Source organism: Furipterus horrens, unplaced genomic scaffold (assembly GCF_987537825.1).
Source record: "Furipterus horrens unplaced genomic scaffold, mFurHor1.1.pri manual_scaffold_2, whole genome shotgun sequence".
Lineage (NCBI taxonomy): Eukaryota > Metazoa > Chordata > Mammalia > Chiroptera > Furipteridae > Furipterus > Furipterus horrens.
Genome location: NW_028327172.1, coordinates 217,106,789 through 217,119,640, shown reverse-complemented (window position 1 = coordinate 217,119,640; position 12,852 = coordinate 217,106,789). Strand labels below are relative to the sequence as shown.

General features: G+C 56.8%; 1 protein-coding gene across 1 annotated transcript in view; it reads left to right on the top strand.

Moving 5' to 3' along the window:
• The window catches only part of FAM193A (family with sequence similarity 193 member A), a 96,500-nt gene extending 85,794 nt beyond the window's left edge, over positions 1-10,706 (top strand). The window contains exons 20-21 of the mRNA XM_090267158.1: positions 4,661-4,742; positions 10,058-10,706. Coding sequence (XP_090123284.1) covers positions 4,661-4,742; positions 10,058-10,151 — 176 coding nt within the window. The 3' untranslated portion in view covers positions 10,152-10,706. The remainder of the gene's footprint in view (positions 1-4,660; positions 4,743-10,057) is intronic.
• Positions 10,707-12,852: the final 2,146 nt, after the last annotated feature.

Genomic DNA, 12,852 nt, shown 5'->3' with positions numbered 1-12,852 from the left:
GCTCACATTTCTGCTGGCCGGGGGCCCGTGGCCTGTCCTTGCCGGGGTGGTGGGAGAGCCCGGTGTGTATGGTCCCCAGAGGTTCATTCTGGAATTTGTTTTTCTGCTGTTTATTCACGCACCGTCACTGGATTGAGTTAATTTTTTAGTATATTTTATTGATTACACTATTACAGTACAGTGGTCCCAATTTTCCCCCCTTTGTCCCTCTCCGCCCAGCACCCCCCTTCCCCCAGCAATCTCACCCCCCTTAGTTCGTGTCCATGGGTCGTGCATGTAAGTTTTTTGGCCTCACCCTTTCCTATGTTATTCTTAACATCCCCCTGTATTTTGTACCAACTGATTATGCTTCTTAGTCCCTGTACCATTTCCCCATTTCTCCCCTCCCCCCTCCCAGCTGATAACCCTCCACATGATCCCCGTACCTGTGATTCTGTTCCTATTCTGGTTTGCTTAGTTGGATTTTGTTTTTATTTTTTAGATTCAGTTGTTGATAGTTGTGAGTTTGTTGTCATTTTAGTGTTCATAGTTTTGATCTTCTTTTTTTTGAATAAGTCCCTTTAACGTTTCATATAATAAGGGCTTGGTGATTATGAACTCCTTCAGCTTTACCTTGTCTGGGAAGCACTTCATCTGCCCTTCCATCTAAATGATAGCTTTGCTGGGTAGAGTAGTCCTGGTTGTAGGTCCTGCTTTTCTTCACATTGAATACTTCTTACCAGCCCCTTCTTGCCTGCAAAGTTTCTTTTGAGAAATCAGCTGAGAGTCTTATAGGCACCCCTTTGTAGGCAACTCTGCTTTTCTCTTGCTGCTTTTAGGATTCTCTCTTTATCTTGAACCTTTGGCATTTTAATGATGATGTGTCTTGGTGTGGTCCTCTTTGGATCTAGCTTGTTTGGGACTCTCTGTGTTTCCTGGACTTGTATGTCTTTCCTTCACCAAATTTGTAAAGTTTTCCTTTATTATTTTCTCACATAAGCTTTCAACATCTTGCTCTTCCTGTTCTCCTTCTGGCACCCCTATGGTTTGGATGTTGGCACATTTAAAGTTGTCCCAGAGGTTCCTAAGCCTTGCCTCATTTTTTTCAATTCTTGCTTCCTCATTCTACTGATTGACTGTTTTTTTCTTCCTTATGTTCCAAACCATTATCTGAACTCCGGTTTCCTTCTCTTCACCATTGGGTTTGTGTGGATTTTCCTTCGTTTCACTTAGCATAGCCTTCACTTCTTCCCTTATGCGTTTGCCGTACTCAGTGAGTTCTCTGAGCATCCTGATCACCAGTGTTTGAACTCTGCATCTGATGGGCTGGCCATCTCTATTTCACTTAGTTCTTTTTCTGGAGTTTTGTTCTGTTCTTTCATTTGGGCCGTACAGTACTTCTCTGTCTCCTCAATTGGGCAGCCTCCCTGTGTTTGCTTCTGGGTATTAGGTAGAGGTGCCACACCTATTACATTGTAAAGACTGGAGTGACCCGTTTCCCCACGCTATGGCGCTGTGTGGGGGGGAGGGGTCCCAGAGGGAACAATGCCGCCTGCCCAGCACTCGCCCCCTTTTTAGGCATCTGTCCCACTTCCGTATGGGACTGGCGCCCCCCTCTAGCTGCTGCCCTGGCCGTCGTTCCCAGAGTGGGTGAGTCTGCGGACGTTCTAGGGCTTTGGGGGCCTTTTAAACAAGCGGACTCTGCTGAGAGACCCGCAGTTTCTGCCTCCGCCCCAACCCCCACTGGTCTGCACAGTCAGAAGCAATGAGGCCTGATTTTCCCTGGCGCTGGGACCGTGGGCTGTGAGGTCTGGTGAGGAGCTGGGAGCGCTCCCAGGTGTCCCTCTGGCTTCCATCCGCCGCACGTGCACACGGGTCTTCGAGGTTCATGGGCCGCAGCCGCTGTTTTGGTACCGCCCCATTGTCACCGCCACCCGGCGTCCTCTTCGCTCGCCCGCCCGTCTGGATCAACGTTTCTTCTTTAAAGCCTTGGTTGTCTGACTCCCACACAGTTTGATTTTCTCGCAGTTCTGGTTGTTTTTTGTTTTGAGGCCAGTTGTGATCCTTCTTACTGTCGTGCGAGGTGAAGCCTGTCTGCCTGCGCCCCGTCTTGGCCAGACGTTCGGCACCGAGTGAGTGTTTTAGCGGCTCTGAGTGCGTCAGCGACCCGTCTCTGCAGAGTTTTCACTTGCAGTGTGCTCCTCCCGGCTGCCCTTCGTGTTTGTCTCCACGTGAACTTGAGTATTGACGTGCCGAGCCCCGTAAAGAAGGCTCGGTGACATCTGCTGGACTTGCTTTGAGTTCATAAATCGATTGATGTCTTTATGCTGTTGATCGTCCTCACCAGGGGCAAGAGGTGTCTTTCCATTTGTTCAGGCCGACTTCTGTGTAGATACACTTCTGGGGGTGTTTTAAATTTTCTCTCATAGGTTTTCTCCCTCTTCCTGAGCTTATTTCAAAGTGTTTAATCTTGTTTTTGATTGTAATGGCGAATTCTCCACCATTTTGTCCTCTGACGGTGCTGCCCCTCCAGCCCAGCAGCCCCCAGTCCCGTGTCCCTGCGGGGCACTTGGGGTGTGGCAGGTCCGAGGTGCGGGGCTGTGAGCGGGGCGCACAGCGGGTGTGGGGACCGAGTGTGGGCATGGCTGTGAGACGCTCCGTGGGGCTGGTGCTGTGCACACGCGGCGCTCATAACGCGGGGGGCTGAGGCAGCTGAGGAAAGCCCGTGCTGCTGGGACCAGTCACGCCTGCTCCTTTGTTACTGTCCATGCGGCTCCCGCGGTTCCTCTGCGGTTGCTGCCCCCCAGCGGTGTCTGCGTGTGGGGGTGTCGGTGTCTGCCCTGCACCGGCTGTTTCTTTCCCATGGGAGGCATTTTCTTTGCTCTTCTGTTCTTAAAAACCGTTGGTATCTGGTGTTTTGCCCCAGTGCCCACCCCGGTTTCCCGGCTCTCCCTGTTACACCAGCTTCCCATGTGGCCTGGGCAAGAGCCGGGGAGCGGGTCCACCCAGCCTTCTCTGTCCCGTCCCTTCTTGTGGCTGGTCCATCAGCCCTGCCTTGCCAGGTCGTCTGTGGGCTGGGGCTCCGGGGCGCGCGTCCTCAGGCCTGGAACTCCTAGAGCTCTGGCCCTGACGAGCAGCAGACAGCTGGCTGTGTGTGAAGTCCGTGGGCCGTGCTTTTCTTCCCACCCGGGTCAGGGTCGTTCTGTTCTGAAAGATGTTTTTGTGATGTTGACTCTGGTTAGAGTACCGTCTCGTCGTCTTCTTACACCAGTAGTCAGTGCTGATTATTAGTGCCAGTTAGGAAAAGACTTTTGAAGATGGCTTTAACGTCACCGCCTTTTCTGGGTTTGCTTCTGTAGCTGAAGCTCTGCTGTGTGGGGCTGTGGGCAGGGACGGGCAGTGCGCTTTGCGGGGGCGGTTTCTGTCCACAAGCCCTCCTGTGCCCCCGTGCCTCCTGTCGGCCTCAGACAGGGCCCAGGCCGTGCGGCCCCATGGGACGGTCTTGGTGACCTGTGAGGAGGGAGGGGCGTGGGCAGGTGCCATGAGGGTACGCGTGCAGGCTGGGGCTGTGGGTGGCAGCTCGGACCCAGGAGCCTGGCTGGAAGGTGGGGGCGCCAACACCGAAGTAGTGGCAGTGGGATGGAGTGGGGGGCCTGAAGAACTTGCCAGAACTTGCTGGCGGGGGAGGAGGGGATGGAGGACTTGAGTGTGAAGAAGGGCGGTAGAGAGGGTCGTTTCCAGGTCACTGTGGGAAGCAGCAGTCTTGCAGCAGGTCAGGGGGTGTGGTTTTGCCTGTGTTGGGGGTCAAGATGCTTGTAGGGTGGATGGATGGAGCTCAGGGAGGAGTCCTGGGCGGGGGTGGAGGTTTGGTGGTGTGGTACCCAGGTGTCGTTGGAAGGACGGAGACTTGGCAGAGGGCGGGAGCGCTGTCTGTGCAGGAGGGGCCGTGGTCCTGTGGTCACGCGGGGCCTCGGGAAGCTCCCAGGCAGGAAGGCTCTCCTGGCACTTTGTGTCATTGGCAATGTGAGCTGCTGTTGCGCACATGACCCGTGCCCACCGCTGTGGCAGTGCCGCAGGGAGAGGAAGGATGGGAGGTTCCATTTCTGAGAGTCTGACAGAGGCCCCACGTGGAGGTCTGTGGGGGCGGCGCTGGCACTGCGCCTGGGCAGCAGGGGTGCACTGCCGGGCACATGAGGCCCACACAGGCGGTCACCCCGAGCCAGTGTCCCTGTGGAGTGAGGTCGCTGGAGCCCTGCATCCTTGTTGGCGCAGCCTGGCGCTTCCTCGGTGAGATCTGGGACGCTGCCCATGTCGGTTGGGTGCCAGGGGCCCCCCTGCCTGTAGACCTTGCTGTGTGGGTCCTGGGGCGATCGTGGCCTCTTACTGTGCGGGGCACTTGAAGGGACAGCACTGTCCTCCCCACGGGGATCAGCCTCTGTCAGCAGCCGTTGACAACGTCCCCTGCCGCCCCCATCCCTCCAGCAAGGACGGTAGGTTTCAGGAATCTTCTCAGGCCTCTCCCACTACGGAGCCTCGTCAGTTACTGACTCATCGCTTGGGGAATCAGGTGCCACCAAATTTTAGTTTGTGACGTTGTTGAAATTAAGTAAAATCAAGAGGTCTGTTCTGTTAAAATGTCCTCTTATAATTTGACTTTTGCCTTTTTCCTTTAATTTCTCAGATGATGTTTTTCTACCTAAAGACATCGACCTGGACAGTGTGGATATGGATGAGACGGAGAGGGAAGTGGAGTATTTCAAAAGGTAAACACGAGGACTGTGCGTCCACAATACCGTGGTCACATGGTTCCCGCAAACGGGTCCCCCGTGGCCCTAGCAGGGGTCTCAGGCAGCAGCTCTGTAGCCAGACAAGCAGCCCGCGGCACGCACCCCAGAGCGTGCCCCACACACGCCAGCCCCCTGGCGCCCGCTCCCCCTCTCCCGCAGGAGCGCACTGTCTGTCCTCACGGGCCTCCCGGGGGCCCTGGGGACACACGGACACGGCCTGTTTTGAAGGAGAAAAGCACTGTGTCCAATAACATCCCGTCTACTCTGAATTAGGGCAAAAACCTTTTATTTTAAACCTTCCTGCTCTTTCTTTGGAAGCACCCGAACCTCTTGGTTTCAAACGCGCCCACGAAGGCACCAGTGAGTTTACAGTGCGGAGGGTCACGAGCTGGTGTCTGAGACGCCGTGAACTGCAGACGTTTCAGGAAGTCGTGTGGATTCGTTACATGATTTAGGTGTGAGGGCATAGTTTTACCTTAGCAGGTTCAGTCAAGTATTTGCTAAAGTTAAACATCCATTCATACTAAAACCTCCTAACTACAGCTTGAAGGATACATTCTTAACCTAATAAAAGGTGTCCTAAAATACAGTAAATGTCGCATTCAGAAGTGAAACATTAAAAGCTGTCCCTTGAGATTAAAAAGATACGGATGCCCACAGCACAGCTTCTGTTTGTAAAGGCATAAAAAGAAACAAAAGGGAAGGAAGAAATGGAGTTATCGCTCTCAGGTGGTACCGATTTTTCCAAAGGAATCTATAGGTAAACTACTTGAATTATTAAGACAGCTTGCCCTGGATTCTGGGGGGAGAAGGCGATAGAATAGGAGTATTTCTTGGATGTAAGTAAAACTTGGCTGTTTAAATCATGTACTACCTCATAAACAAAGAATGTCAAACACCCAAGACTTGGCGAAAGCAATGAAATACTTAGAAATGAAAAATATATGTATTAAAATCCAGAGCTCAATAGACAGATGTTAGGTTGGACCCTATTAAAGAAGAGGTTAGTGAACTGGAAGATATGTCTGAAAAATGCACCCAAAATACTTCAAGAGATAAGAAAAATGGAAAGTATGAATCGTGTTGAGAGGTGGAGGAGAGCCCACGTCTGTCGTTTACTTGGAGGGAAAGTGGAGATACTGCAGAAAAGCAACACTGAGAGTTACGTGCCTGGAGAGTTTGCAGAACTGCTGAGAGAGACGAACCTACAGACGCGAAGGCACAGTGTGCGCCTGTGGGAAGACCAGCAAACACCCACGGCCAGTCACGGCCTCTGAAACCAGAAGGCCGTGGCGCCTCTGATGGCGCAGCCCCAAACCTGTTCTTTCCCGTGACAAAGGAAAACTGAGGAGTTTGCTACAGAGACCTATGTGAAAGGAAACACGTAAGGTTATACCTTAAGGAAAAAAGGAGCCCTGGCTGCTGTGGCTCAGTGGACTGAGCGTCGGCCTGCGAACCAAAGGGTCGGCAGTTTGATTCCCAGTCGGGGCACAGCCTGGGTTGCAGACCAGGTCCCCAGCCAGCTGGGAGCACGCGAGAGGCAACTGCACATCAGTGTTTCTCTCCCTCTCTTTCTCCCTCTGTTCCCCCCTTTCTAAAAATAAAATCTTTAAAAACAAATATCAATGAAAGGCAAAACCTAATAAAAATTAGTCTGAATGGTTCAGTAACTGTTAAAGCGATAGCCACAAGTTTTTCCAATGAGAAAGCTACTGTTTTACAAGGAATTCTGAAAATCCAAGCAGATTATCCAGCTTTGTACAGACCCTGCCTGAGCATCGAAATGAGGGAGCCTGTTTCCCAACACCTCCTGAGAGAAGTAAAATTTTGATACCAAAACCTACCAGGAAAAATGAAAAGTTGCAGATTTGTTTTACTCATGAAATTTAGATGTAAGATCAGCAAGAAAATACAGTTTAAATCCGATGGTATATTCTAAAGAGCAGTATATGACCAAACCAGGTTACCCCAGCTGTGCGTCGGGGACTTTAATATTCGGAAGTCTGCAGATGCTGTTTGTTACCTTTGATAAAACCTTAGTACCCGTTTATAATTATACAGAGAAAATAAACTGACAATAGAAGAAAATATCCTTAACCGGAAAGAGGGATTTACCAGAAGAGAGGAAGAGGAATTGCATGAAACATTTTCCAAAATGGGAAAGAAGCATCTGCCAGACAAAACCTGCTCTGTCACCACGTTCATTCAGCCTTAGGTTTCAGTTCCCAGCCGACGCAGTAAGACGAGGAAATGAGGTGTGAGGAATGGGGAGGAGGACATAGAACTTCACCTGAGAGGCGGTCCCGTTGCCTGCACAGGCAGCGACAAGAGCACACAGGCCGGGGCTGTGGGCCGTCACAGCCTGAAAACCACGCTGAGACAGCGTGCGCAGCACGGAAGCCCTGCTGCGCCCTGAATAACCCCGAGGCCACACGGGACTTGTGCGTGGAAGGCTGTGAGACCTGACGGAGGGGCGGCGACCCCGTGTCCACCGAGAGAGGGTTACGCCGCACCGCGGCCGTGTCGCCCAGGCTCTGTCTGGGGGCTCCGAGGGCACAGGCGCCCTGTGGGACTTGCCTGTGTGTCTGAACGTGTTGGGTGGGTACGTTGGTCGCAGCGCAGAGGAGCAAGCTTAGAGCTGCTCGCCTGGACGCATCTCAAACATGAAGCTGTAGGCACGGACACGCGAGGACGTGCACAATATCCTACTTAATATCCTATTTATAGAGGGTTCAGATGAGGCACAACGGAAGGACATTGTCAGTCTACCTGCCGTTCGCTCCAGCAGCCGCGCCCCTGGGTCTGCCTGAGAAGTGAGAGCGCGCCCCACATGCCTTCGCCCGGTGTTGCCCAGGGCCGCCGGTTGCACGCAGTGCCCTCTCCGCCCCCGACGCTGCTCGGGGAGAGCAGCGCTGTTTGCGCGAGGACACGTGGGCTCCACGACCAGCCCTGCCCGCCTCCGTCTGTCTGTGCGGCGAGCTCAGCGGTTGCTTTGCTGTACCCACGTTACACTGAGTAAGGTGTCCTCCAGGCAGTTGTGTGCAGTGTTCAGAGACACACAGGTGTCAAGACTGTAAAGACAAGCAAGGAGATTATCCACTCGAGGAGTCAGAGGCTCGGAGACTTCTGGGGACGAGGGAGAGCTGTGACCCAAGGCAGCAGGGGCCACCTAGGTACTGGTGGGGACCCACGACCTGAGCAGTGGTCCGCAGTGTTTGCTTTACAGTTCGTATCACATGTGTGTTTCATTCACCCTTCTATGTGCGTCTACAAGAGAAAAAGTGACGTGAAGGGTCGTGAAGCTCCTGGAAGAGTGGGGAGAGCCCCGAGGCGCCTCCCCGTGGCGGAGGCAGGGAGCCTGTGGGGGTTAAAAGCGTCGGAGCCCCGAAACCAGCCTGTGCGGACCCTGGGCTCTGCTCTGTGACACACGGCAGTGGGCAGGGCCCTGCGGGAGCATAGGCCCACCCCCAGAGGGCCGGGCTGCGGTGGAAGGGTCCCTGCCCAGCCACACTTGGGCCGGCTCCATGCAGGCTACCATTTCTCAGGTCCAGGCAAACCTTTTAACTTGGAATATAGGTGACCTCACGGCAACGAAAGATTTCTTAAAAATACTGAACAAGACCAAGTGGTAAGTGTTGAAGTCAGCAGTTTGCATTGTAGAACGTGAGTGGGCAGTCTTTGCAGCCCATCACAAAGGATGAGCCTCAGGATGTGTAAAGAAACGGGACGGAAGTGAAAGAGAAGACACGCCTGTTGACACGTGCACAGACTGCACGGTGGGATGTCACACGAAAGTGCCAGACTGGGCCAGGACCGTGGGGAGAGCAGAGAGCTGCCCGCCCGCCCGTTACTCCAGGCAGCCACTGGATCCAGGCCCTTCTAGAGAGTTCGGCGGAACTGAGCCCAGTGGGAGCTGTGTGTCCCACGCAGCCCGGCGGCCCACGTGGGTGCCGTGCCCACGGGCAGAGCCGTGCCGCCGTCTGTGCGCTCAGTGGGCGGTGTTCCTGCAGCTGCGCAAAGGAACGGCCCCGTGGGGGAGCCACACACGCGTGGTGCTGTACGGAGGAAGCAGCGGGAGGAAACGGTGCGGTTCTGTCCCCTCGGGAGCTCGGGCACGCTGCCGCGGGGTGTGCGTGTGCAAGTTCTGAACCCACACACCAGGACTAGGTTCCTCCCGGGGCAGCAGGTGCCCTGGGGCTGGTAGTGTTAGTCTTGAGCAGGGGTCGGTCACCCAGGCTTTTGGCCGTGGTGTCCCGCATGTGCATGTTCCGTCCACGTGTGTGTGTGCCCGTGTGTGTGAGACATAGTCCACAGGGGACAGCACGGAGGCCCCGGGGGGTGGAGCCCGGTGTGAGCAGCAGGACAGACCAGGTCACGTGGCCGCTGGAGGCCTGGCCCCGGTTGGTTCGGGTCAGAGTTCATGGAGGGCTGGGCGGGGCGGGATGTACTTCTGAGCCATTTGGCTGCTTCGGGGGTTGGGGCACAGACTAGCAAAGGACTGTTGCCAGAGTTCAGGGGAGACAGTCACGGCAGAAGTGGGAGCTTCCAGAGGGGTGAAGGGTAATGTCACTAGCACAGGTCTGACCAGTGTGGCCAGAGGAGGAACCTGGGCTGTGGAGTGCACACAGCAGCCCCGCGCCCGCCCCGCCCCCGCCGCAGACACTCGCTGGCGGTGGAACAATTGAGACCCAGCCCCAGGGAACACTCAGTTCACCTCCCAGATGACAGCGATCAGTTCAGATGTCTGCTACCCAGGTTACCGCTGATAAGGTGAGAAACTCAGAAGTTACGCAGAGTAAAGGTTTTTGAAAGAAAGTGTTCTTCATTTGATACAAAACCTGTCCATTATCCCTGGGAATCAGGATACAATGTGGTCTTTCCCAGGGCTGTTGAGCTCACAGTTCGTGATCCAGACGAGGAGGGGCATCCTGGCTGGGCCCGTGTCCTTGCTGTTCCGTGAGGGCGGGGGTGGGGCAGGCAGTGCCGTAGAAATTCTCATTTCTCACCCCTCGCCTGAGGATCAGAGCTGAGTGAGGGCAGGCCCGTCTCGGCGGCGTGGCGCGCGGAGGAGGGCTGCCAGGGCACCCGCCAGGGGCTGCTGGCTCCTCAGAGACCCCCCCTTGCAGAGCAGGTTGGAAAGGATGACACAAAGCACCAGAGAATGTCAGGGCACCCGCCAGTGTCCTGAAGATGGGGACCCAGGTGCAGCCAGGCAGCAGGGTGCGGAGGGTGCCCCACGCTGGGACCCGGGAGGGCGTGGGCTTGGCTGACGCGGGCCTTCTGTCTTCTAGGTTCTGCTTGGACTCCGCCCGGCAGACCCGACAAAGACTGTCCATCAACTGGTCCAATTTTAGCTTGAAAAAAGCCACCTTTGCTGCCCACTGAACAAGGACCACTGGAGAGGGACGTGTGGGCGCTCGCCCGGGCTGTGCCGGGGGGCCGCGGTCCTGAGCCCCAGACTGAGGACGTGCTGCCTGGCCCACATCGTTAGCTCGTGTGCGTGTCGTCTGTGAGCCTTGGGCATGGCGCTGCTGTCAGATTGGACAGGAGCTCCTGCCCGTCTGCTGCGTGGCCTCCCAGCTGGGGCCGTGGCCCGTCGCCTCTGCACCCCGCTCTGTCCTGTCATCTGTCCTCGTAGGCGGCGCCGCGGTCACTCAGCTCCCACCCGAGGCGGCGGGTGGGCGGGGCGGGCGCGCTCCGATCCCCACAATCTGCTGTTAAAGTGTCCCCGTCGCGCTGTTGTGTCCGACCCTGACTTGTAGCCAGCTTGTGTGAGACCCCTGCCGAGGGAGGGCGCCCAGACAGCCCCCCCAGTACTCACCGTCCAGTCCGTTAGAGTGTACGACTGTATTAACACGGGCCTGCCTGGCTACTTTTTAACATATTGTTAAGTAATATTAAAATCATGTCTTTCTTTTTGAAAGATGGAATACATTAGTACAGCAGACCACCTCGTCTGGTTGCTTTCTGCCGGGGGTGATGGGAGCGGGGCGGGTGTGTGGGCGGCTGTCCCCTCCCTGGGGCCCAGGCCACCGCCCCAGGTGGCAGCTTAGGACTCCTGGCACCCTCACTGTCCTCCAGGCTGCAGGACAGAGTTCGACCAGATGTGGTAAGTGCTAGAGAGACAGTGCGTCGGGCAGCGCCCAGCTGGGTGGCCGGGACGCCATCGCATTCCGACTGTGGGCTGAGCGGGGCAGAGCTGGGAGCAGGCGGGTGGCCCACGGCCTTGGAGGTAGGTGCCCATCCAGCCTGGGGGGTGCGATCGCTAATAAAACAGTTAAAAGCGACATGCACTAAGTTGGGTTCGAATGAGGAACGTGAATAGGATTGAGTGGAAAAAGGAACCCCACTTGGTCCCTGTGTTCTGAGGTCTTCAGGGGGTTTTCAGAAAGTCCCCGTGAAGCTGCCTCCTGGCTGCAGACGACACTCCCAGCTCCCGCTTCACCTGGCCGCCGGGACAGCCTGCTCCTGTGCACGCCTCCGGGACACTGTGTGTCCCTGGCCCAGGGGGAGCGGGAGGGCCCCGCTTCGGGGTGCAGACGGGCCTGGTGGGGCTCTGAGCCCGGCAGTGAGGTGGGCCAGCCTCTGGGAGTGTTCGCATAGGCCGGGGCAGGACGTGATGCAGGGAGGAGAACGCGGGGGGTGGCGTCTGGGGCTGCTCTTCAAGGACGGAAGGCCCCACACAAGCCTGAGTCCACCCAGGAGAGGGTGTAGACAGACCGGGTTTGTGCCCCGGGACTGGCACCAAGGGCCGGGGAGGACGAGGGCAGCGCAGGGCAGGGAGAGGCCGGCCGAGGCAGGGCTGCTGTGGGCATGACAGCCCAGGGGTGGGCCGTGAGGCTCCGCTGAGGGGACCTGGACCAGAACCCAGTGGAAGCTGGTTTCCTGGGGCGTGGGGACAGCCGGAGGAGTGTGGGGCTGGCCTGTGCTGTTTTTCAGGGGGGGAGCAGCTCGTGGGACGAGCCAGCAGAGGGAAAAGCAGGCGGGGCCATGGCTGTGGGGCCAGAGAGGTGTCCTTGAGGAGCCCAGAGGCCCGGCGCCGTCCCCCGGGACCCCGCACCCCGGGCAGGGCCTCGACCCCTCTGGCGGAGGCAGGCGTGCCTGCAAGGGTGTGGGCAGGACCAGGGCTGGCCAGCGCCCCAGGGAAGCTGCCCCCCAGGCCTCCCCACAGATAGGAGGCTGTGCTGGGGGACAGTCCCCCCTCGTGCGTCCCGCGGGGCCACATTGGCTACTGAGGGGAACCATAGGGTCCCAGCTGTGGTACAAGCAGGTCCTGTCACAGCTGTGAGTGGTGTGGGGGACCCCAGGTCCCCGAGCCCGGAGCGCTCACCCCCCACCCCCAGTTCCTGTGGTGGCCCACCTGCCACCCACGCCACACACATCCGCCCGTTGCCTAGGAAACGTGTCCTCTCAGACCCAGCCCCGAAGCCCCTTGGGACCTTTCAGGATACGAGGGTCACTTTACCATCCTGGTTCTTGGAGACAAAAAAGAGGATGGCCCTGAGCCCAGAGGCTCAGGACCCAGTGGAGGAATAGAACAGGGTGACGTGACCCTTGGGGTCAGCCCATCCCAAGGCCATGCGTGCGGCCAGGTCTTCACACCATCATTGCGTTTACAGGTGGGGGAACTGAGGCAGGTGGGGTCCCCAGGTTCCTGGTGAGGTCACTCCTGTGGCTTGGGCACCCCAGGCCGTGGGGGTGCCGCCTTCACACAGTGGTGACAGGAGCTGCGGTGAGTGACAGCTGGGAAGAAGCGCCGAGAGTAAAGACGGGGCCCGCTTGGCCCGTGCACCTCAAGCCGTCGACATCAGCGCGCCTCAGGGTGAGGAGTGCAGCCCCCGAGAGGACGGGCACTTGCTGGTGTGGCTCCAGTTTTTAAAAGAAGGAAACTACCGCACAGTTCACGCTGCTTCACGGTTTTAAACACACATGAGCGACAGGGTTGAAGTAACTTGAGTTTGGGGTCTTTGTCCCAACACCCCAGGTGCCACTGTCTGGGACCCACTGTGGAAACGTCAGACAAGCTGGGACTGCCCACAGGTCTGCCCTGGCCCGCACCGGCCCGGGACCCAGCGGGGACAGCCGG